General features: G+C 41.4%; 1 protein-coding gene across 1 annotated transcript in view; it reads left to right on the top strand.

The window, feature by feature from the left end:
* LOC135232698 (FH1/FH2 domain-containing protein 3-like) overlaps nucleotides 1-20,888 on the top strand; it is an 83,932-nt gene extending 63,044 nt beyond the window's left edge. The window contains exons 6-7 of the mRNA XM_064293216.1: nucleotides 7,621-7,734; nucleotides 20,816-20,888. Coding sequence (XP_064149286.1) covers nucleotides 7,621-7,734; nucleotides 20,816-20,888 — 187 coding nt within the window. The remainder of the gene's footprint in view (nucleotides 1-7,620; nucleotides 7,735-20,815) is intronic.
* The last annotated feature ends 2,700 nt before the right edge of the window (nucleotides 20,889-23,588 follow it).

The raw sequence follows: 23,588 nt of genomic DNA, 5'->3' as shown, positions 1-23,588 counted from the left end.
TCTTTGCCCATTTGGACATGAATAACTGGGGGACCCACAACCTGGCTGCCAAGCAAGACGTGGTACCTTGTTTTGAATGAAGGTCTATAGGACCTGGACCTGGAGGGCAGCTCTCTTACACCACAAAAATGACCAGTCTCTATGGGAGTCAGACCTTCCATCTAATAAATAAAAGGATTAATCTAGGACTGTGTTTTTGCTTTTGTTTTTTGCTTATATACCACTTAAAGATATCATTGCTGATGTCAGATGGATCCTGGCTGAAAGCAGAGAATACCAGAAGGATGTTTACCTGTGTTTTATTGACTATGCAAAGGCATTTGACTGTGTGGATCATAACAAACTATGGATAACATTGTAAAGAATGGGAATTCCAGAACACTTAATCGTGCTCATGAGGAACCTTTACATAGATCAAGAGGCAGTTGTTCAGACAGAACAAGGGGATACTGATTGGTTTAAAGTCAGGAGAGGTGTGCATCAGGGTTGTATTCTTTCACCATACCTATTCAATCTGTATGCTGAGCAAATAATCCGAGAAGCTGGACTATACGAAGAAGAACGGGCCATCAGGATTGGAGGAAGACTCATTAACAACCTGCGTTATGCAGATGACACAACCTTGCTTGCTGAAAGTGAAGAGGACTTGAAGCACTTACTAATGAAGATCAAAGACCACAGCCTTCAGTATGGATTACACCTCAACATAAAACAAAAATCCTCACAACTGGACCAATGAGCAACATCATGATAAACGGAGAAAAGATTGAAGTTGTCAAGGATTTCATTTTACTTGGATCCACAATCAACAGCCATGGAAGCAGCAGTCAAGAAATCAAAAGATGCATTGCACTGGATAAATCTACCACAAAGGACCTCTTCAAAGTGTTGAAGGGCAAAGATGTCACCCTGAAGACTAAGGTGCACCTGACCCAGGCCATGGTATTTTCAGTTGTGTCATATGCATGTGAAAGCTGGACAATGAATAAGGAAGACCGAAGAAGAGTTGATGCCTTTGAATTGCTGCGTTGGCGAAGAATATTGAATATACCCATGGACTGCCAAAAGAACGAACAAATCTGTTTTGGAGGAAGTGCAGCTAGAATGCTCCTTAGAGGCAAGGATGGCTAGACTGCATCTTACATACTTCGGACATGTTGTCAGAAGGGATCAGTCCCTGGAGAAGGATATCATGCTTGGCAGAGTGCAGGGTCAGCGGAAAAGAGGAAGACCTGCAACACAGTGACTGCAACAATGAGCTTAAGCATAACAACGATCATAAGGATGGCTCAGGACCAGGCAGTGTTTCGTTCTGTTGTGCATAGGGTCACTATGAGTCGGAACCAACTCGACAGCACCTAACAACAACAACATCACTTAAAAGACTTTTTGAAATTTTCCTCAAAGTTTTAAGTAAACAGTCTTAAGTTTTTTATTTATAAATTTGAATAGTTGCAAAAGATGTAATTTGTGTATAGTATACCAAACCTAAACCCATTACCCTCAAGTTGATTCCAACTCATAGCGACCCTACAGGACAGAGTAGAACTGCCCCATAGGGTTTCCAAGGAGCAGCTGGTGGATTTGAACGGCCAACCTTTTGGCTAGCAGCCAAGCTCCTAACCACTGTGCCATGGTGTGCTTTAAATATATTTTTGTCAAAACCTTGAGACTTCAGACTTGGCAAATTAACACCTACATGTACCTACCTAATTGGCAAACCTTATCACATGAGACCTAATTTCTGTTAGAAAAAGTCTGACTTCATGTTTCAGTTCAAACGAGTGAGCTAGTATGCATCCTGGAGAGAAACATCTTACTTCGGGGGTCTGATTCACCCTGAATAAGCAAACAAATAAGGAGAGCAGCAGCCACACTAACCAGTGACAGCAAGGCAGGGTGGGCAGATAAAGGTAAAGCAGGAGGCCTTGCTCCAAGTTTGTCCCTGGATAAAAGATGATCTTCTCCCTCCTCAGAGTTTTTTTGTGGAATTCTCTTTATGATGTTTTGCCATGTTATTCCTTTGCATATCACCTTAGGTTTTTACCAGTGAAGTAAATATCCCACGCTGATTCAGCCCAGTTGAGAATGTTCCTTTTTTCCCCTAAAAATGAAAGGATGGCACTTCAGGAAGGGGAGGCAGGACAAGAGAACTGGAAGACCCCAGGAGCGGCCACAGGCAGAGCCACTTTAAGAAAGAGCAATTATGGAACTTGAGGATCTGAAAATTAGGTTCTTCTTGTTTCCAAAATGGCTTTGTGCTCATCCAAATGGCTTTGAACTTCACTTGGAATACTTAGAAACTAGGAGCTCTCCATGGGCCTCGTCCAGGACTAAAATTCTAGTACCGTTGTGACTTTCTCGCAATTCTTACAGAACACATCCAACATGACTCTTACGTCCTCCAAGAACAATATCTTTGTGCTGGGTAGAAGCTGTACACTTGACTGGAATAAAAGTATCCTGGCAACCTCACCATTCCCAGCAGTGTGTTGTTAGCCCACAGTGGTGATCCTAAGCTTCCTGGTGGTGGTCTCACAGCCTCTGATGGGTCTTTTCTGGGCCCCAGATCCAACTTGGTCTGCAAGTTTCACTACTACTTATAGTCCATAGGGGTGGAGCCATGGATATATACAAATGCCCTAAATGAACATAAACAGAAAACCATTGCATGCTTGTGAATGAGAACTGACTTAGATTTCACTAAGCAATGTTTAAAAATTTTATGTAATTTTTCTAAGAGTAATTTGAATACTGTACAAATATTATCTGTACCTATTGAATTTTCTGGTGTCTACTTGCTGTGGTTTTCGTGGATCTGTGTAGCCACAAATTTGGTTACTCAGTGGTTGACTGCAATTGAATGCATTTATAATAGAGTCCAACCAGTTAGTCATTAGAATCAAAAAAAAAAAAAAAACCTGAACAGTAAATTGCATGATCCAGTTAGTTCGACTAACACTGAGAATCAAAAACGGACAGACTGTGAGCCATTTGAACTAATTGCTTAGCCATTGGGAAAACCAAAAGAGGGAAAAACATATTATGCTTGTTTTAGTTCTGCTTAATGTCATTTAAACATAATTTTAGCAAATAATCCTGTTAAAACATTCTGCAGGATGTCCACTTTGAGTCTGAAGGGGGATTGGTTTAGATGCTTGACTAGAATAACAAGCTGGGAGATCGGGCTGTGGGGTGGAGCAGGGCTGAAGCCTGGGCAGAGGGGGTGGCATCAGGGGCTTAGTTTGTCGGAAGCCTCTGGAACCTATGGGTGGCCGCCTCCTTCCACTCCCACATCACAGCGCTTGCTACCCTGTTTCTCTCCCTCTTTGTTCATTAGTTTTTTTTCCCTTTTCTGCTCACTTTTTTGTATGTTCCTTCCATCCTTTATTTTTCTACCTCCTCTGCAGCCTGTGCTTTGGGGACCCTCTTGAAAAATCAAACCAACACTCACTTGCAGGGAAAAGTAATCAACCTATCGGACACGTGGAGTGTTGGGTTTTTAAACAGAAGAGAAAATGAGTGGCCAGAAGCCAAGTCCCACAAAGGTGGTGTGTTAACAGAGAGGGACGGTAGGGGTGAAATTGTATGGGCTGAGTCTCCATCTGCCTGGCATAGTGCCTAGTACTGAGCAGATGCCTGGCATATGATACCAAATAAATAAGGAGAGCAGCAGCCAAGCCAACCAGAGTTAGCAATGCAGAATAGATTTGGGGTACTATAAATATTCTATTTTCCATTATAATAATGTAATTTATTGCAAAGGACTGAACTCTATTTTTTAGAAAGATGGTCTATTCGTACATCCTTTCCTACACATAATTTTTGACCATTGAAAATATTTTTTGAGTTGCATTTAAACTCTATGGATAATATTTTATCCTTTTTTCGTTCAGTCTTATGTATAAACAGCTTCCATGTTATCACTTCTAAAAATCAGTACTTGTTCTAATGATTGTGGAGTATTCCACTGAGTAAATAACATATCATATTTTCTTAGCTATTCTTGCATTATTAATTCGTTGGAGAGTTTCCAGTTTTTTCACCATGATCTAAATAATGCTCCAGTGAGTACCTTTATGCATGACATTTTGAGCATTTAAATAACAATAAGGTCATTTCTTTATGTTAGATTCCCCAAAGTGGGTTTATTCTGCCAAAGGATATACCCATTTTGAAAAGAGATTGCTTTCCAAAGATTTACGGAATTTTAGCGCCCCACTGTTGATGGGTATTTGGACTGGATTCATTGTATGCAAGAAGGTCTTTGTGCACATACACCGTAGTGATCCTTGAGCTCCGCACACCCAGTACAATGTCCCTAAACAGTTCAGGGGAAGGTGTTGCCCTGCCCTGTGTCTGAGTATGTTGAAAGGCAAAGCTTTCTGAATTTCATTATTTTTAACTAAAATGTCCATCTGTCTGTCCGTCCCCCGTGCAAAGGCTTCAAATGATTTGTTTTCCAGGAGTGACTTGGATGGTGATAGCTAAATAGAAACTGCTGAATGACATCTATTCTGAAGAAGAGAAAAAAAAAAAAAACCTCTAGAATTACATAAATCCTGAAACTTGTTAGCTAGAGATGACTGGGAATGATAAAAGCTTGTTGAAACTTCCCATTGCCATCAAGTCAATTCCAACCCATAGCGACCCTATACGACAGAGTAGAACTACTTCATAGGGTTTCCAAGGCTGTAGTCTTTATAAAAGCAGGCTGCCACATCTTTTTTCTGTGCAGTGGCTGGTGGGTTTGAACCGCTGACCTTTTGGCTAGCAGCTGAGTGCTTAACCGCTGTGCCACCAGGGCTCCTTCATTGAAACTTTGTGGCTATAGTTTAGATTTAGGGGAAATACTGGATGAAAACATGAAATACATGAGCCGCTGAAAGGCCAGGCCGATCCGGAAGGCACTGGAGAAGTTTCTCATTGATCACAGAGCACACATGGGATTAACATTAACGCATATATCACCTTTTTTTTCCTCGATGTAAACATAGGACTGGTTAAAGAATCATGTTTTTCCCAAATGCAGCTTTAGGTATTTTGGAATCAATTTGATTCATTAAACATAATCCCATGTGTCAGAGCAAGGCCAGGGTCCGATTGTGGATCAGACTGTCAATTACACATATTCAAGTTCAAGTTGAAACTGAAGAAAATTAGAACAAGTCCACAAGAGCCAAAGTGTGACCTTGAGTATATCCCACCTGAATTTAGAGACCATCTCAAGAATAGATTTGACGTGTTGGACGCTAATGACTGAAGACCAGACCAGTTGTGGAATGACATCACACATGAAGGAAGCAAGAGGTCATTAAAAAGACAGAAAAGAAAGAAAAGACCAAAATGGTTGTCAGAAGAGACTCTGAAACTTGCCCTTGAATGTCAAATAGCTAAAGCAAAAGGAAAAAAATGATGAAGTAAAAGAGCTGAACAGAAGATTTCAAAGGGTGGCTTGAGAAGACAAAGTGAAATATGATGATGACATGTGCAAAAACCTAAAGATAGAAAACCAAAAGGGAAGAATATGCTCAGCATTTCTCAAGCTGAAAGAACAGAAGAAAAAATTCAAGCTTTGAGTTGCTGAGTGAAGGTTTATATGGGCAAAATACTGAAAGATGCAGGAATTATCAAAACAAGGTGGAGGGAATACGCAGAGTCACTATACCAAAAAGAATTGGCCAACATTCAACCATTTCAGGAGGTAACATATGATCAGGAACCTATGGTACCAAGGGAAGAAGTCCAGGCTGCTCTGAAGGTATTGGCAAAAAACAAGGCTCCAGGAATTGATGGAATACCAATTGGAATGTTTCAACAAACAGATTCAGTGCTGCAAGTGCTCACTCATCTATGCCAAGAAATTTGAAAGGCAGCTACCTGGCCAACCGACTGGAAGAGATCCATATTTATGCCAATTCCCAAGAGAGGTGATCCAACTGAATGTGGAAATTATCGAACAATATCATTAATATCACATGCAAGCAAAATTTTGCTGAAGATCAGTACCGGCTGCAGCAGTACATCAACAGGGAACTGTCAGAAATTCAAGCTGGATTTAGAAGAGGCTGTGGAACCAGGGATATCATATGGATCCTGGCTGAAAGCAAAGAATACTGTAAAGATGTTTACATGTGTTTTATTGACTGTGCTAAGGCATTCAACTCTGTGGATCATAACAAATTATGGGTAACATTGTGGAGAATGGGAATTCCGAAACAATTGTGCTCATGATGGATCTGTACATGGTTCAAGAGGCAGTAATTTGAACAGAACAAGGGGATACTGCATGGTATAAACTCAGGAAAGGTGTGCATCCGGGTTGTATCCTTTCAATCCTAAACCCATTCAGTATGTATGCTGAGCAAATAATCCGAGAAGGTGGATTATATGAAGAATGAAGCATCAGCATTGGGCAAAGGCTCATTAACAACTTGCATTATGTGGATGACACAACCTTGCTTGCTGAAAGTGAAGAGGACTTGAAGCACTTACTGACGACAATCAATGACCACAGCCTTCAGTATGGATTACACCTCAACATAAAGAAAACAAAAATCCTTACAACTGGACCAATAAGCAACATCACGATAAAAGGAGAAAAGATTGAGGTTGTCAAGGATTTCATTTTACTTGGATCCACAGTCAACACCCATGGATGCAGCAGTCAGGAAATCAAAAGACTCATTGCACTGGACAAAATTGGCTGCAAAAGACTTCTTTACAGTGTTGAAAAGTAAAAATGTCACCTGAGGACTAAGGCGTGTATGACCCAAACCATGGTGTTTTCAGTCACCTCATATGCATGTGAAAGCTGGACAATGAATAAGGAAGACCAAAGAATTGATGCCTTTGAATTGCGGTCTTGGAAGAATATTGAATATATCATGATCTGCCAAAAGAATAAACAAATATGTCTTGGAAGGAGTACAACCAGAACCCTCCTTAGAAGCAAGGATGGTGAGACTGCATCTCACATACTTTGGTTGTTGTCAGGAGGGATCAGTCCCTGGAAAAGGACATCATGCTTGGTAAAGTAGAGGGTCAGCGAAAATGAGGAAGACCCTCAATGAGATGGATTTACACAGTGGCTGCAGCAATGGGCTCAAGCAGAGCAACAGTTATGAGGATGGCCTGGGACCGGGCAGTATTTCGTTCTGTTGTGCATAGGGTCACTATGGGTCAGAACCGACTCGAGGGCACCTAACAACAACAACGTTTACAGACCTTCTATGGAATTAATGCTAATTGTAGCACCAGGAGAGGCAAGATAAATCTTCATGGTTCAGATGAAAATAATATGGATTCTTAATTCAAGTTAGCAAATAATTTTAACACACATTTAAAAAAATAGGAAATATGAGGTTTTGTTTAAACCCTTTGTCATATATCCTCCTGTACTGTAGTTTTAGACTTTGTGAAATTTCTCTAATAAAAAAATAATCAAAACCAAGCAGTTAATAAATCTCTTTGATAAGGATAATCTCTAACAGTGTTAGCATTTCTAGACCTGTTTTCTTCTTGCAGAAATTAAGACAGTTTGCTAAATCTTATTCGTTTATTAACTTGTATTCATGTCTTTGTCTTCTTCCTCCCAAATTAAACTCCTGCACTCTTTAGATATAGCAACTTTGCCAACAACTCCTACCACTCCTCAAGACCTTCCTCAGGAACCAGTGTGCCCACCACCCCCGCGTCATCTCTTTCATCCCCCCAGGAGTCCAAGCTGGAAAGGTAGGTTTTACAAGAAGCAGGCCGGTGTCTCCACTCTCCTCAAGTAAGGGGAATCAATTTGACTAACATTGGTGACATGGTGGTTCAGTGCGAAAGCTGCTAACCAATAGGTCAGCAGTTCAAATCCACCAGGCACTCCTTAGAAACTGTTTGTGGCAGATCTGCTCTGTCCTATAGTCGAAATCAACTCGACGTTGGTTAAAAGAAAGGTATGAATACGAGGCATAATTTGAAGTATTTTCCTTTAGAGAAAATAGTCCAAAGGCAAAAAGAATATTTTTCTTTCACCCTACTTACTAAATGGATATTTACTGGAGATGATATTTTGTTGTTGTTACCTCATCCCCCTACATACTTTCCATAGAAAGTATAAAAATTTATTCTACAATGTTTAAATGTGAATGTTTTGATTCACTCCTTACAACCAGTTCTAGATTTTACATCAGCTCTGTAATTTGTATTACGCACATACATCAGTTTTCACCTTTAAATGATTAAATCTGTGTAAATCAGGAGGTTGCAGGCCCATTAAGGCGTTGTGCAATTAGTCTTGGACTTACCAGAACAGAAAAGAATTGTATGGGTACATAGAAGGAATTTAAGTTGGCAAGAGTATTAGACCACCAGAAATGAACTAATTATTACTCCTAGAAGCAGTACGATTGCTCAAGGATGGCTTACAAGGGAACTGTAAGACCTGTAATTTGAGAACAATTAAAAACAGTTACCCTTATATGGCAAGAGTGTTGAGTTAAGAAGAGAAGGTTAGGGTTAGGGTTCCAACTCACTTAGAAGTCATTTAATCTCCGAGGGTTAAATGCCAGTTATACTAACCTTTACCTGAGATGGTTGTTTTGATGAGCAAATACTAAAGTACGCATGAAAGTGCTTTGTGAAAGTCATTGGTGGATCCTGTGGAAGGGGGCAGTGGAGAGGATGGTGAACTCCCTTATGTGGCTCCAATGGGAAGCGGGGATGGAGGACGTAGAACTCCACGGTGTAGACCTGGTGGGGAATGGCAATGTGGAGGACGATGGGCTGTAGCTTCTAGTAGCTCCTGATTCACCAGAAATCTAGACACGAGCAATTCACACAGATCATTTGCCTCAAATCCCAAATTTGAAACAAATGTGATATTTCTTATTGTGATTCTGTCCTGTGTATTCTTAAGTGTGTTTTGCTGGGAGCTGCTGGTGATTGGAGGTTTGGTGGGATGTAGAGTAAGCAAAATCTTACAGCCCAGAATGAAGGGGTGTCAAATGGGGTTTGTCTGGCCACATGTCATGGTTAGTTTCTAAGGTGGCATGTAAACCTTGCAGTATAAAAGTCAGGTTCCGCAACCCCAAGTGGCACTGGACTGGGCACCTGGGGGCTCAGTTAGGTTTTAGTGATGAGATAGCCAGTTGATGGACCCGCGGCCACTTTTACCCTCCTATAGCTCTATCCTTTACCCTAGAATACCTCCTTTTTGGAGTAGCTGAGGTTACCTGTGGAACTAAACATGTCACCAAAGAGATGGCCCTTGTCATACGGGGTGTGGGATTTGGGGCCAACATTAGAAGTGTTAGAATCTATGTGGTATTACATGCACATCTCTTGCCTGATAGGCTACCAGCCCCTCAGGGACTGGAACCATGCTCCATTATTGCTGTATCCTCCCCTGTACCTGGCCATAGTAGAATCGCAATAAACATTGGTTGAAGGATTGAATAAATTATCTACTCACTGGTGGGGGAACAGGTTGGAGGTCCATGAAGTTGAGAAGATACAATGGCAGGAGGTCCACATGTTTACCCAAACTAAGGGATTTTCAGAAAGTTCCTCCCAGGTCCTGAAGGGGAAGCCCTAGCCTCTGCTACTTCCTGAACCCTAGAAACCCAGGTCCAGATTTGAGCTCAAGGTCAAGAAGCACAGGCTCCTAAAGTCTCCTGTTTGTGTGTCTTTCCTTGCTTGGTCTGATTGAAACATCTCCGGGGGAATAAAATTAAATGAGAAATGATGTGGCTGGATCCCAGATTCCCTTAAACACTCTGTGAGGGAGGCTGGACTTTATCCTGAGACCATGGGAGTTGTTTGGGTTTTGAAGCAGGTGATGACATAATCTAAGTTATTAGCTCTGTAGGACAAGACAGCCAGGGCAAGGCTACAACAATTGGAGAAGACGATGCCAACAAGGGCAGTGTCCATGGGGCTTGAGAGGAAGCAATGGGTTTGGGTGACTTGGCTGAGATTGGAAGGGCAGGAGCAGAGGAGGATTGTGGACTTAGTGAGGGTTCAGGCTTGTGCAAGTGTGGGGACATTGGAAACAACTGAGAGAGAATATACTGGAAGAAAAGCAAATTGAGGATGGAGATGTTCAGTCTGGGGCATGCACGATGAGGAGTCTGTTTGATACCCAGGGAGATGTTCAGAGGACCCTCGGGAGGTGTGGACTTAGCAGTCCTCGGCTTGAAGAAGACACAAGGGTTACATCGCTCAGACCCTGTGTGCTGAGACCAGGTCCCTGGGGAATAGCAAGAGCAGGACCTTCTCACCTTAAAAGCTGCCCGCTTTCTTTTACATGTACTTTTGCCCTGAGAAATTGATTACCTTTGCCATCTGTTAAAGTAGCTTCACATTACTCCCTTTATATTTGCATGTTTTTTCAACTGTCATCATCTGGAGCTTTGAATAGCCATGTAAAAGTAAGTATTTCTTGTAGTTTTGGTTTGGTTTTTACAAATTCCCTAAACTTCTGTTTATCTGGAAATGTTCTGATTTCCGCTTTCATATTTGAGAGTTTTGCTGGATATATGATTTCTTGGCTGGCAATTTTTTCCCTTCAATGCTTTATATAAGTCATTTCATTGCCTTCTTGCTTGCATGATTTCTGCCTAGTGGTCCGATCTTACTCTTATTGACTCTCCTTTGTAGGTGACTTTTCATTTTTCCCTGAAAAAAAAAAAAAATCCCTAGCCACTCTTAAAATTCTCTCTTTATCTTTTGGCAAGTTTGATTATAATATGTCTTGGTGACTTCCTTTTGAGATCTACCTTATGGGATTCAATGAGCATCTTGGATAGGCATCCTCTCATCTTCCACTGTACCAGGGAAGTTCTCTGCCAACAAATCTTCAACAATTCTTTCTGTATTTTCTGTTATTCCTCCCTGTTCTGGTACTCCAATCACTCGTAGGTTATTTCTCTTCATAGAGTCCCACATGATTCTTAGGGTTTCTTAATTTTTTTTAGTTCTTTTATCTGATTTTTCTTCAAATATATTGGTGCCATGTGTTTTATCTTCAATCTCACTAATTCTCCCTTCCATTTCCTCAATTCTGCTCCTCTGACTTTCTATTGAGTTGTCTACTTCTGTAATTTTATTGTTAATTTTCTGAATTTCTGATTGCTCTATATGGATTCTTGTAGCCTATTAAATTTTTCATTATGTTCTTGAATAAACTGCTTTATCTATGTGTTCCTTGGCTTGTTCTGTGGTTTGCCTGATGGCCTTCCTGATCTCTTGAAGAGTTCTGTTTATTAATCTTTTGTTTTCTACATCTGGTAATTCCACGATACATCTTCATCCAGAAGATTCCTTGATTCTTTGTTTTGAGAGCTTGTTGAAGTGATCATGGTCTGCTTCTTTATGTGATTGGATATTGACTGTTGTCTCTGAGCCATCTATAAGTTATTGTGTTTACTTATTTTGTTTGCTTACTGTATCCTAGCTTCTTGTTTTGTTTTGTTTTGGTGTGCCCAAATAGGCTGCTTGAGTGAGCTAGCTTGCTTATTTTTGCCTTTGAAGCTCTAATGTCCTGTTACTAGATGGCTAGAGCTGTTACCAGGTATATGAGCCTAGGAGTCCGTTCACTTTTCTCATATGGATTCAGCTCAGGTGTCCAGATAGTTGGTCATCAGGAGTGTGGTACAGGCTCTGTCTTACAGTCTTAGAGGGCCAGGGATGATTGGTGTAGGCACAGGTGTCTGGTTGCACCAGGGGGTCATGCTCCGAACAAGGAAGGGGGCTAACAACTGTCCCCCAAGTGTCTGTGAATAAAGTGCGTCCCTGTTCCCTAGAGCACACAGGTGGGTGAGTTCTGCCGCCAGGCCATAGGCACCCAGTGCTTTTGGTTGTGAGGACTGGGAGGTGCCATTTATGCTTGGACCCCTGTCGCAGGTGGCTAGATGATGTGGGTAGAGCCACCAGTCCTCAGGCCCCTGACGTGGGTAGGTAAGGATCCTGTTTAATAGGCAAAGCAGTGTCAAACATTAAAAACCCACTTCTCCACTGCACAGCTGAAACGGTTGAAGCCAGATCCCAAGCACATACACTGTTTTGGTCTGCCAGCAAAGGCCTAATCTCCTGAAATGGGCCCATACAGGTCTGTGGAGGGGTGAAAAGTATTCAAAGTCCTTGGACCGCTTGTGCCCGGATAGAAGCTGCTTCCCTCCTGGGCTCCCCAGCTTAGTGGAGCTCGCAGATTATCTTTCACCCCGGTTGTTAATTTATTCCTTCTCCAAGGCTGGAAGAATGGCTCAGGGCACACAGCAGGACCTATCTCAGGCCCAGGGAAATAGACAGTCACTGAAGCTGGCTTGGGGGCTGGGGGTGTGGTAAAATAAATGCAAGTACTTAGCTTTTGCCAAGAGTGCTTTTCTCTTCGGGCTCTAGAGGTATGAGTAGGCTGTGCGGCTCGCCCTCTCCCTGAGGAAACCACGTCCCGAATGCTACCACCAGCCCTGCCACATTCACTCCAGGAGATTGTGCCTGAGGGGCGTCAGTTCCTGCTAAGTCAGGTTCTGCAACTCCTTGCTGCTTCTAAACCATCTCTCTTTCACCTTGCTGCTCAGTCCAATTTCCTTACTTTGCCTTTGATGTTCAGGGCTCCTAGCTTGTCATATATGTAGTCATTTCACTTTTTTGGGGGGGGTCTTGTTTTAAGAGGGATTGCTGGAAGTGTCTGACTACTCTGCCATCTTGGCCCCATCTCACTATGTAAAAGCAAGTGATGAATCCTTTGAAACGGCAGCTGTGTGGTTTCATTATTAATACCTGGAAGTCATCAAGGCCTGACTGCATCACAGTTTGTTATTCTCACCTTGCTAGCTTAAGTTCTGTGACTGTAAAAGAGATAAATCAGAGAGGCTCTCCACCTCAAATCATATTTGTACACTATCACTCAAGCATAATTATGCCAGTTCCATTTATGATAATATGTATCCTTATACAGTATAACTTTTCTTTTTCATTTTGACAACCAAATTGGGACTCTTTGGATCTCACCCATAATCTAATTTCAAATTTACAAATACTTTCTGCCCTGTAAGATATGTTTTTACTGAGATATGTACTTCAGTATAATTTGTAAGATTTATTGTTGAGATGTTTTATGTACCCATCTATTCCTAAGACCAAAAAGAAGAACTCTTTGCTTCAGACAGATATTGAAAATTTATGACAATAGTTGCTTTTTTGCAATGAGAACCCATACCTTCTGTCAGCACACCCCTGACTAATAAATAGCATGGCAGGGCCCCATACCATATTGGGGAGTTAGAGAGCTCAATTCCATTGATTTGGAAATGAAAGTCACTTCTCTGAAGTCCTAGGAAATCAGTCCGACTACAACACCCCTTCAAGCATATTGGCCCATCTTGGAAGTAAAACTAGGCATCATCATATCCTTGGAGTTTTCCAAATCATGTTAGTGTGTTGGATATTGATAAAACTTGGAATGATAAAATGACTTAGAAAGGAAGAACCAAAGAAACAATATACAAAATTAAGTCAAGGCAAGGGCATTAAAATGAATCCATCTCCACATCTCCTGTTACCCCTTCATTTAGAGGTCTCTTTTAGAAGCAGAGTGTAGCTTTAACTTTCATGAAGTTGGAAGTTGACTTGCGCCAAAACGAAACAAAACAAGAAAACCAGAACTATTTGTAAAAGCCCTCAGGGATACAAGATGCAACTGTTTAGGAAAAGTAGGCTTTAAAAATGCTTCAATTTTGAAAATGTACTTTTTGAGTGGAAAAATTCTAAATATTTTCTTTTTAAAAGAAAACAAAATTTACAGGAATATTTAAACCGCTTATGTTCAAATATTCAAAGAAAACAAACAAGCAAATAATCACCATATCACAAGCAAATCTGCAGCTCTGAGAAGTTGGGAATGGCAGAGCCCATTCCCTCTCCATCCCGACAGTGACGTCCCCATCTGGTGAACCTTTTCAGAAATGGCGGCTAGAGGCTTGTTTGGAGTTGTTGACTTAGCACTTACAGAGTGAATATGTGTAAATGGAAGCCCAGTGCCTGAGCCAAAAATGTCTTAAGGCATCAGCTCTCCTATTCGTTTATTAAGCAATCGGTTCTTGTGCAGGAGCTAGGCAGTGGTGGTTCATTAGTGGAATCCTCGCCTTCCGTCTGGATGACCCTGTTCATCCAGTGCACCTCATACATAGCCATCACCCATCTGTCATTGGAGGCTTGAATGTTGCTATGATGCTGAACAGGTTTCATTGGAGCTTCTGGACTAAGATAAACTAGGAGAAAAAAGCCTGGTAATCTACTTCTGGAAATCAGACAATGAAAACCCTATGGGTCACAATGATCTGATCTTCAACCAGTTGTGGGGATGACACTGAAATAAAGAGCAGAGCAATATTTTGAGAAACTGGGATCAGCTAGGACTAAGAGAATGGGAGCCTCCTTCCAGTTCAAGCTTCCCCTGTGGAATCTCACTTCCTGTGACCCCTGTGAACACCTGTCTTTAGCGTTTGTGACGTAACTTCACCCTCAGAATTAAGGTCTCTGTTTTCATGTATTTCCTGCCTATTTTCAGTTTCTGTAGCTCTTCTAGTTCTCACCTACTTAGCAGGCCTTTTGACTATGATCCCGTGTATCTCACTGATAACCTGTGTCCTCCTGCTCTTAATCTCGTCTTGCATGTTGACTGTCTGTTTTACATGGACCTGAGTACTTTGTCTTCCTGTTCTGATCTGCTTGGGCTTTGATCAGTATTTCTTGCCCTGACCTCACTCGTATCTACTTGTGCTTTGAAGTTCTGCTTGTTTGGTTTTTTAATCACTGCTTTTTTTTCCAGATACGTGATCCATGTGTTTTTCTGGACCCCAAATACTTGCTGGCTATGTTCCATCACTTGATCTACACAATACTCTTTTTAAAAAGTGTGCCATTGGAGTAAAACAGCACTATCCAATAGAACTTTCAGTGATAATGGAAATGTTCCACATGTGCTCTGTAAATATGGTAGCTCCTAGCCACATGGGGCTGCTGAGCCATTGAAATGGGGCTAGTGCAACTGAGGAACTGAATTTTAAATGTTATTTAATTCTTACTAATTACAGTTTAAATTTAAATAGCCACAAGTGACTATGGCTACCATATTGAACAGTGTAGGTGTAGAGAGTTTATGATTTATAACAACAAAGTTATATTTCCTAGAGAATTTCTAAAAATAGAAGTATTGAAAGTTTATAGCTATAAATATAAGCTTAAAAATCAGTTGCTGTAAAGTCGACTCCAACTCATGGTGACCCCAAGTCTGTTAGAGTAGAATTGTGCTCAATAGGCTTTTCAGTGGTTGATTTTGTTTGAAGTATATCACCAGGCCTTTCTTCCAAGGTGCTTCTGGGTAGACTTGAACTTCCAACCTTCTGGTTAGCAGCCGGGTATGTTAACCATTTGCACCACCCAGGAAGTCCTAAATATAAGCTTATACGAGCTAAAAAAAAAAAAAATTAAGTTGGTTAATCAAAGTAAATTAAAAAAAACAAACATCACTGAAAAAAATCTGAATAGCACATAAACCAGGATAAAAGTCTGGCCCTTTTATGTGGTCTCAGTTCATGGTACCAGTCCACACTACCGACACGACACAAAGGTACTGGTGCTGACTGTTACCTACCTTTCCCACAAAGAGGCTGTGTGCTTCTTGCGCAGCAGCATTCTTTTTACTTGCCTGCTGCTAGTTCCCGCTAGCAGTCCAATTACAAACAATAAGCATACCTGTAAGGCAAAATGTGGCCCTCATTTGTTGATTGTGTTACATCCAAAGTGCACAGGAGGAGAAGCTCCAGTCCCACTGATGGAGTAAGGATGCAGTAGGGTCTGGATCCCTGAGAGCAGCTCCACACAACGACTGTGGCATTGGAGGACCTGGGCTCTGTGTCAGTCCTCTGTCCTGCTGGGGACTCTGGGTCCTCATCCGGCACTGGAGATTTCTTCTCCCACGTGTGTTTTGGATCCATCTCCTTTTCACCACTGCTACTTACTGTAGGTTTTGTTCAACACTGATGTTATGACTAAACTGTACATTGCGATAATGTATGTCCTATATCCTTTCTGGAACACAGATCTGAGCAGGCTACTTTTCCTGCTGAGAAACCTGGGTGACTCCTCATTACCTCTCATTTAAGCCCCATCTGCTTAATATCACATGCAGGAGCTCTCACATTTGGGTACTGGGTGCTCTTCCAGCTTCATCACCCCACCATGTCCCCCATCCTCATTGTATTCTAGCCACACAGAAATTCTCACCATGAACATACCAAGCTCACGTGAAGCCTCTTCCTTCGTTTTTGCTCTGTCCTCCTTCTTTCTTCATTTGGTCAGTTCCTTTTCATCTGCGGGGACCCAAGAAGGTGGCACCTACCCCATAAAGCCCCTCTGACTTCTGCAGACAGAGTAAATGGTGACATCTTCTTTGGTTCCCCTACTTCTATTACAGCTCTCAACCCTTTGAACAATTATGTGTTTATCCATATGGTTTCAAAATCGGATTCACACACCTTCAGTGGTCTGTGGAAGTGTACCTGGGGCCCACAGAGCCAAGGTACAAAGCCAGTTCATCTTCCTGTACTAGCTATTTTATTAAAAATTTGAGTAAAATCTTTACCAAGACAAGCAATACTGTACACTGGAGAATGCAGCCTTCATATCAATCTTAAAGTTTGTGTGTTTGAAAGAGAGCATTCTGTGCTCTTCCCATGTTCCTCACTGTCTGTCTTTAGGGCTTCACTGTTGAGTAGCACTCGTTTCTGTGTCTCTCCCTGTGTGTGCCTCTCAGACCATTTGGGCAGGAACCATGTCTTTCCCATCTTTGTGTTCTCCAACATCCAGCTCACTGTAGTAGTTGTTCCCATACCTTTTTGCCAAATAGCCAGGTATACGAATGCATGAGCAGTTTTTAACCTCTCTGAATCCGGTTCCCCCGCACACACAAAAAAAGACTACACTTGCTAACCTGACAGAGACTGGAGTAACCCCTAAGACCCCCTTCTGACCTGGAACTGAAACCATTCCCGACGACCACCTTCCAGCCAGACAATAAACAAGCCCATAAAATAGACAATAACACCCAAGAGGAACGTGCTCCTTAGAATGATCAATTATATGAGATTAAAATGGTAACATTTTTCCAAAAGCAAAGATGAAAAGGCAGGAAGAGGTAGAAAATCAAAAAAAAAAAGAAAAGAAACGCGGAACACAGGGCAGAAATGGGGAGAGTGCTGACACAATTTGGGGAATGAAACCAAGGCCATAAAATGCTTTATGTACAAGCTATCAAATGGAAATCTAATTTGTTCTATAAACTTTCACCTAATGCACAATTAAGAAAAAAAAATAGTGTGGGGGCCTAGCAAAGTGCTCCATTCTCTGAGGGACACCTCTAGCAAGAGATCTGGGAAACTGAGTCACCACCGTAAGTGAAAATGAAGTTTGTCTCCGCATTTGTTCTGGGTCAGGGGAGAGGGGACTAAGGAGATCGAATGGACCCAGATCTTTCCTTAAAACATGATCCTGATGATCTGAAGTTCTATGACCTGGCTTGGAATGAATTTGGTCTTTAGAGAAGAAGCAAGCATGAGGAGGAAGGGTGAGTTGCCCTAGAGTAAAGAGGTAGAGAGAGGACTGGAACGATGGGCCTTGGTCCAAGGCCTGGAAACAGTAGAACATAGGAGGTATTGTTGGCACTCGGTGCTTTTGGAAGCTGCTAGGAGAAGGGTTGAGTTGGGAAGCCAAACAGGAGTGGATCTGGAGCTGTGACAGGAGAGGACTGGCCTCCTTTGGACTACAGGACTCACTTGGTCTTGGACAGGAGAGTGGAAAGTAAGAGGGAATGGGCAAGAACTGCCATACGCCCAGGGGTCAGGGCCTGCAGAAGGGGCCAGTGGACAGACCGAAGCGTGACAACAACCAGGGCCTGGAGCACTGGATTAATGCTTTACATGTGAGTTAGCACAGTAAAGTGAGACTCCACATGGGACCAATCTGTGCAGCATACTGCGTGGGCCCTGAAATTCCCTCCCAGGGCTGGGACGCTCAGATCTGCATCGAAGCAGTGTGTGTGAGACAGGCGGGAGAAGATAAAACAAGAGGAAACCTTAACTCCTTGGTCTCCATCTTTGACAGTGGATATCTCTATGAGTTGTAGCAATGGTGATGGAGAAAAGTTGCCTGTTTCTTGGGGCTGCCTTGAGGCTTCCTCATTCCATCAGGAGCACTGGGCTGTGGCCCTAAAGGGGTGAAAGAAGACTTACATTTCCTAGTTTCAACGCAAACAAATGTTTATTACAACTGAGTATAACCCAGAGTTACCTCTTTTCTTGGGATCATTAGATCAGGTGACCCCCAATTTCCTAGCCAGATTGTAAGGAAAATCTCACTGTTCCACAGTATTTAATTGCCATTTTATTACCTGTAAGTCTTCATATCAAATTATTTATTTAGGGATTATTTAATAATTTCAAACTTCAGATTATTTGTGAACCTCATTTGTCTTCTGATAATATTTAACCATGGATTATAACAGTTTTTAAAGAGAAAAATATTGAAGATTTGCTTCTTTTACAAATAAGATTTTACGTAGGCTTACCAAAGGAGCCTCCTCTTTAAACAGCTTCTGTGATACATAATTCACATACAATAAACTGTACAGATATATAAAGTATAAAATTTGATGTTTTGACATATGTACACCAGTACAAAGTATGAATCTAGGAAGAGTGGAAGGCATCAAAAATGAAATGCATGAAGATCAGTACCCTAGAGTTGAAATGGACTGGTATTGGCCATTTTGAATCAGACAGTCATGTGGTCTACTGTGCAAGGAAGAGCCCTGGTGGTACAGTGGTTAAGAGCTTGGCTGCTGTCACAGATTGAATTGTGTCCCCCCAAAATATTTGTCAATTTGGCTAGGTCATGATTCCCAGTATTGTATTATTGTCTACCATTTTGTCATCTGATATGATTTCCCTGTGTTGTAAATATTATCACTGTGATGTGTAATGAGATGGATTATCGATAGTTGTATTGATGAGATCTACAAGATCAGATAGTGTCTTAAGCCAATCTCTTTTGAGATATAAAATAAGTGAGCAGAGAGACAGGGGGACCTCATTGCACCAAGAAAACAACACTGGGAACAGAGCGTGTCCTTTGGACCCAAGGTTCCTGTGCGGAGAAGCTGCTAGATCACAGGAAGATTGATGACAAGGACCTTCCCCCAGAGTACACAGAGAGAAGAAAGCCTTCCCCTGGAGCTGGCGCCCTGAATCTGGACTTCTAGCCTATTGAACTGTGAGAGAATAAATGTCTGTTAAAGGCATTAACTTGTGGTATTTCTGTTATAGCAGCACGAGATAACTAAGACAGCTGCTACCACAAAGGTCAGCAGTTCCAGTCCAACAACAGCTCCTTGGAAACCCTATGGGGCAGTTCTACTCTGTCTTATAGGGTTCCTATGAGTCGAAATTGGCAGCAGGTTTTTTTTTTTTTTGGAGGGGGGGACTATGCCAAGATTGACAAATTGGAGAGGAATGTTGTTGCATTCATTATCAAAAACAACATTTCTAGATCGACCCTGAAGTACAACAGTCAGTAATAGCATAATATCCATACACCTGCAAGGAAGACCCATTAATACAACTCTCATTCAAATTTACACAACCAACCACTAAGGCCAAAGATGAAGACATTGAAAATTTTTACCAATTTCTGCAGTCTGAAATTGATCAAACATGCAATCAAGATGCATTGATAATTACTGGTATTTTGAATGTGAAAGTTGGAAACGAAGAAGGATCAGTAGTTGGAAAATATGGCCTTGGTGAAAGAAACAACTCTGGTGATTGAGTGATAGAATTTTGCAAGACCAATGGCTTATTCATTGCAAATACCTTTTTTCAACAACATGAACAACGACTATACATGTGGACCTCACCAGATGGAATATACAGGAATCAAATTGACTACATCTGTGGAAGGAGATGATGGAAAAGCATAATATCATCAGTCAGAACAAGGCCAGGGGCTAACTGCAGAATAGACCATCAGTTATTCATATGCAAGTTCAAGTTGAAACTGAACAAAGTTAAAGGAAGTCCACGAGAGCCAAAGTACAAGCTTGAGTATATCCCACCTGAATTTAGAGACCATCTCGAGAATAGTTTCAATACATTGAACACTAATGACTGAAGACCAGATGAGTTGTGGAATGGCATCAAGGACATCATATGTGAAGAAAGCAAAAGGTCATTAAAAAGACAGAAAAAAAGAAAAGACCAAAATGGCTGTCAGAAGAGACGCTGAAACTTGCTCCTGAACGTTGAGTAGCTAAAGCGAACAGAAGAAATGATCACGTGAAAGAACTGATCAGAGGATTTCAAAGGGCAGCTCTAGAAGAAAAAGTATTGTAATGAAATGTGCAAAGACCTGGAGTTAGAAAACTAAAAGGGAAGAGCACACTTGGCATTTCTAAAGCTGAAAGAACTGAAGAAAAAGTTCAAGCTTTGAGTGGCAATATTGAAGGAGTCTATGGGCAAAATACTGAATGACATAGGTCACATCAAAAGAAGATGGAAGGAATATGAAGAGTCACTGTGCCAAAAAGAGTTGATTGACATTCAGCCATTTCCAGAGGACACATATGATCAAGAACTGATGGTACTGAAGGAAGAAGTCCAAACTCCAGTAAAGGCATTGGGGAAAAACAAGGCTCTAGGAAATGACGAAATACCAATTCAGATGTTTCAACAAAAGGATGCTGCACTGGAGGTGCTCACTTGTCTGTGTCAAGAAATTTGGAAGACAGCGAGCTGGCCAACCTGCTGGAAGAGATCCATACTTGTGCCCACTCCAGCGAAAGGTGACCCAACAGAATGTGAAAATTATTGAAGAATAATACCGTTAATATTACACGCAAGTAAAATTTTGATGAAGATAATTTTTAAAAATAAATAAACACAGTTGCAGCAGTACATCAACAGGGAACTGCCATAAATTCAAGCTGGATTCAGAAGAGGACATGGAACAAGGGATATCATTGTTGATGTCAGATGAATCTTGACTGAAATCAGAGAATACCAGAAAGATGTTTACCTATGTTTATAGGCTATGCAAAGGCATTCAACTGTGTGGATCATGACAAATTATGGATACCATTGCAAAGAATGGGAATTCCGAAACACTTAATTGTGCTCATGCAGAGCCTATACATAGACCAATAAGCAGTCGTTCAGACAGAACAAGGGGATACTGCAGAGTTTAAAATCAGGAAAGGTATGTGTCAGGATTGCATCATGTCACCATACTTATTCAGTCTGTATAATGAAAAAATAATCCGAAAAGCAGGACTATATGAAGAAGAACAGGACTTCAGGATTGGAAGAAGACTCATTAACAGCCTCCATTATGTGGATGACGCAGCTTGTGTGCTGAAAGCGAAGAGGATTTGAAGTACTTACAGATGAAGATCAAAGACTATGGCCTTCAGTATGAATTATACTTCATTATAAAGAAAAATCCTTGCAACTGGACCAATAAACAACATCATGATAAATGGAGAAAAGATTGAAGCTGCCATGGAGGCAGCAGTCAGGAAATCAAATGACACATTGCACTGGGCACATCTGCTGCAAAAGATCTCTTTAAAATGGTAAAAAGCAAAGAAGTCACTTTCTGGACTAAGGTGTACCTGACCTAAGCCATGGTATTTTCAGTCACCTCATATGCATGTGGAAGCTGGACAGTGAACAAGGAAGACTGAAGAATTGATGCCTTTGAATTATGGTGTTGGTGAATATTGAATATACCATGGACTGCCAGAAGAACAAACAAATCTGCCTTGGAAGAAATATAGCCAGAATGCTCCTTAGAAGCGAAGATGGTGAGACCTCGTGTCAGTTACTTTGGATATGTTATCAGGAGGGACCAGTCCCTGGAGAAGGACATCTTGCTTGGTGAAGTAAAGGGTCAGCGACAAAGAGGAAGAGACTTGTCATGGATTGAATTGTGTCCCCCCCAAAACATGTGTCAACTTGGCAAGGCCCTGATTCCTAGTATTGTGTGATTTTCCACCATTTTGTGATCTGATGGGATTTTCCTATGCATTGTAAATCCTAACCTCTATGATGTTAATGGAGCAGGATTAGAGGCAGTTACGTTAATGAGGCCGGACTCAGTATACAGAATTAGATTGTATTTTGAGTCAATCTCTTTTGAGATATAAAAGAGAGAAGCAAGCAGAGAGGAAAGGGCCTTCCTACCACCAAGAATGAAGAACCAGGAGGAGAGTATGTCCTTTGAACGCAGGGTCCCTGTGCTGAGAAGCTGCTAGACCAGGGGAAGATTGATGACAAGGACCTTCCCTCAGAGGCAATAGACAGAGCCTTCCCCTGGAGCTGGCACCCTGAATTTAGACTTTTATCCTTCTAGATTGTGAGAGAATAAATTTCTCTTCGTCAAAGCCATCCACTTGTGGTATTTCTGTTATAGCAGCACTAGATAATTAAGACAACCCTCAACAAGATGGATTGACACAGTGTCTGCAACAATGAGCTCAAACATAGCAATGGTTGTGTGGATGATGCAGGACCAGGCAGTTCTTTTGTACGTAGGGTTGCTATGAGTTGGAACTGGCTCGATGGCACCTAACAATAATAACTAACAACGTACCAGTGAAACCATTACCATAGTCAAGTTAATGAATATATCCATCACCTCAAAGTGTTTTCTCATGTCCCTTTGTGATCCCTGATGCTCTTCCCCATCCCCAGGCAACCACTGATCTGCTGTCTGTCATTATACATTAGTTTGCGTTTTTAAAGAAATTTATAGAAATGGAATCATGCAGTATATACTTTTTTTTTTTCCATGGTGGGGTCTGGCCTCTTTTATTTAGCATAATTTTTAGATTTATGCATTTTATTGTGTTTCAATCATTTATTCCATTTTAGTGCTGAGCAGATTTCATCATATGGATATAGCACAATTTTTTTATCCATTCACCTCTTGATGGACATTTGAATTGTTTCATTTTTTTACTATTAAAAATGAAAGTGCTATGAACATTTGTGTACAATGTCTTTATATAGACAGGTACTTTGATTTCTCTTGGGTAAAGCCCTGAGCAAAATGGCTGAGTCTTAGAGGAGGGGTGCGTGTTTAGCTCCTTAAAATTGTTAATCTGTTTTGCAAAACGGTTGTACACTAGCAGTGTCTGAGTGTTCCACTTGCTCTGCTTCCTCATCAACACTTGGTATGATCAGTCTTTTTACTTTTTGCCATTCTAATAGCAGTATGGAAACCCTGGTAGCATAGTGGTTAAGTGCTATGGCTGCTAACCAAGAGGTCGGCAATTTGAATCTGCCAGGCCCTCCTTGGAAACTCTATCGGGTAGTTCTACTCTGTCCTGTAGGGTCGCTATGAGTCAGAATTGACTTGACGGCAGTGGGTTTAATAGCACTATAGTGGTATCTCATTGTGGTTTTAATTCTCGTTTCCCTAACAATTAATGATGTTGAGCATCTTTTTATGTGCTTATTAGATGTATACTTATCTCCTCGTGGCAT

The sequence above is a fragment of the Loxodonta africana genome, chromosome 11, assembly GCF_030014295.1.
Source record: "Loxodonta africana isolate mLoxAfr1 chromosome 11, mLoxAfr1.hap2, whole genome shotgun sequence".
Taxonomy (NCBI): Eukaryota; Metazoa; Chordata; class Mammalia; order Proboscidea; family Elephantidae; genus Loxodonta; species Loxodonta africana.
The sequence above is the reverse complement of the archived record's forward strand: the minus strand, read 5'-3'. Positions and strand labels throughout refer to the sequence as shown.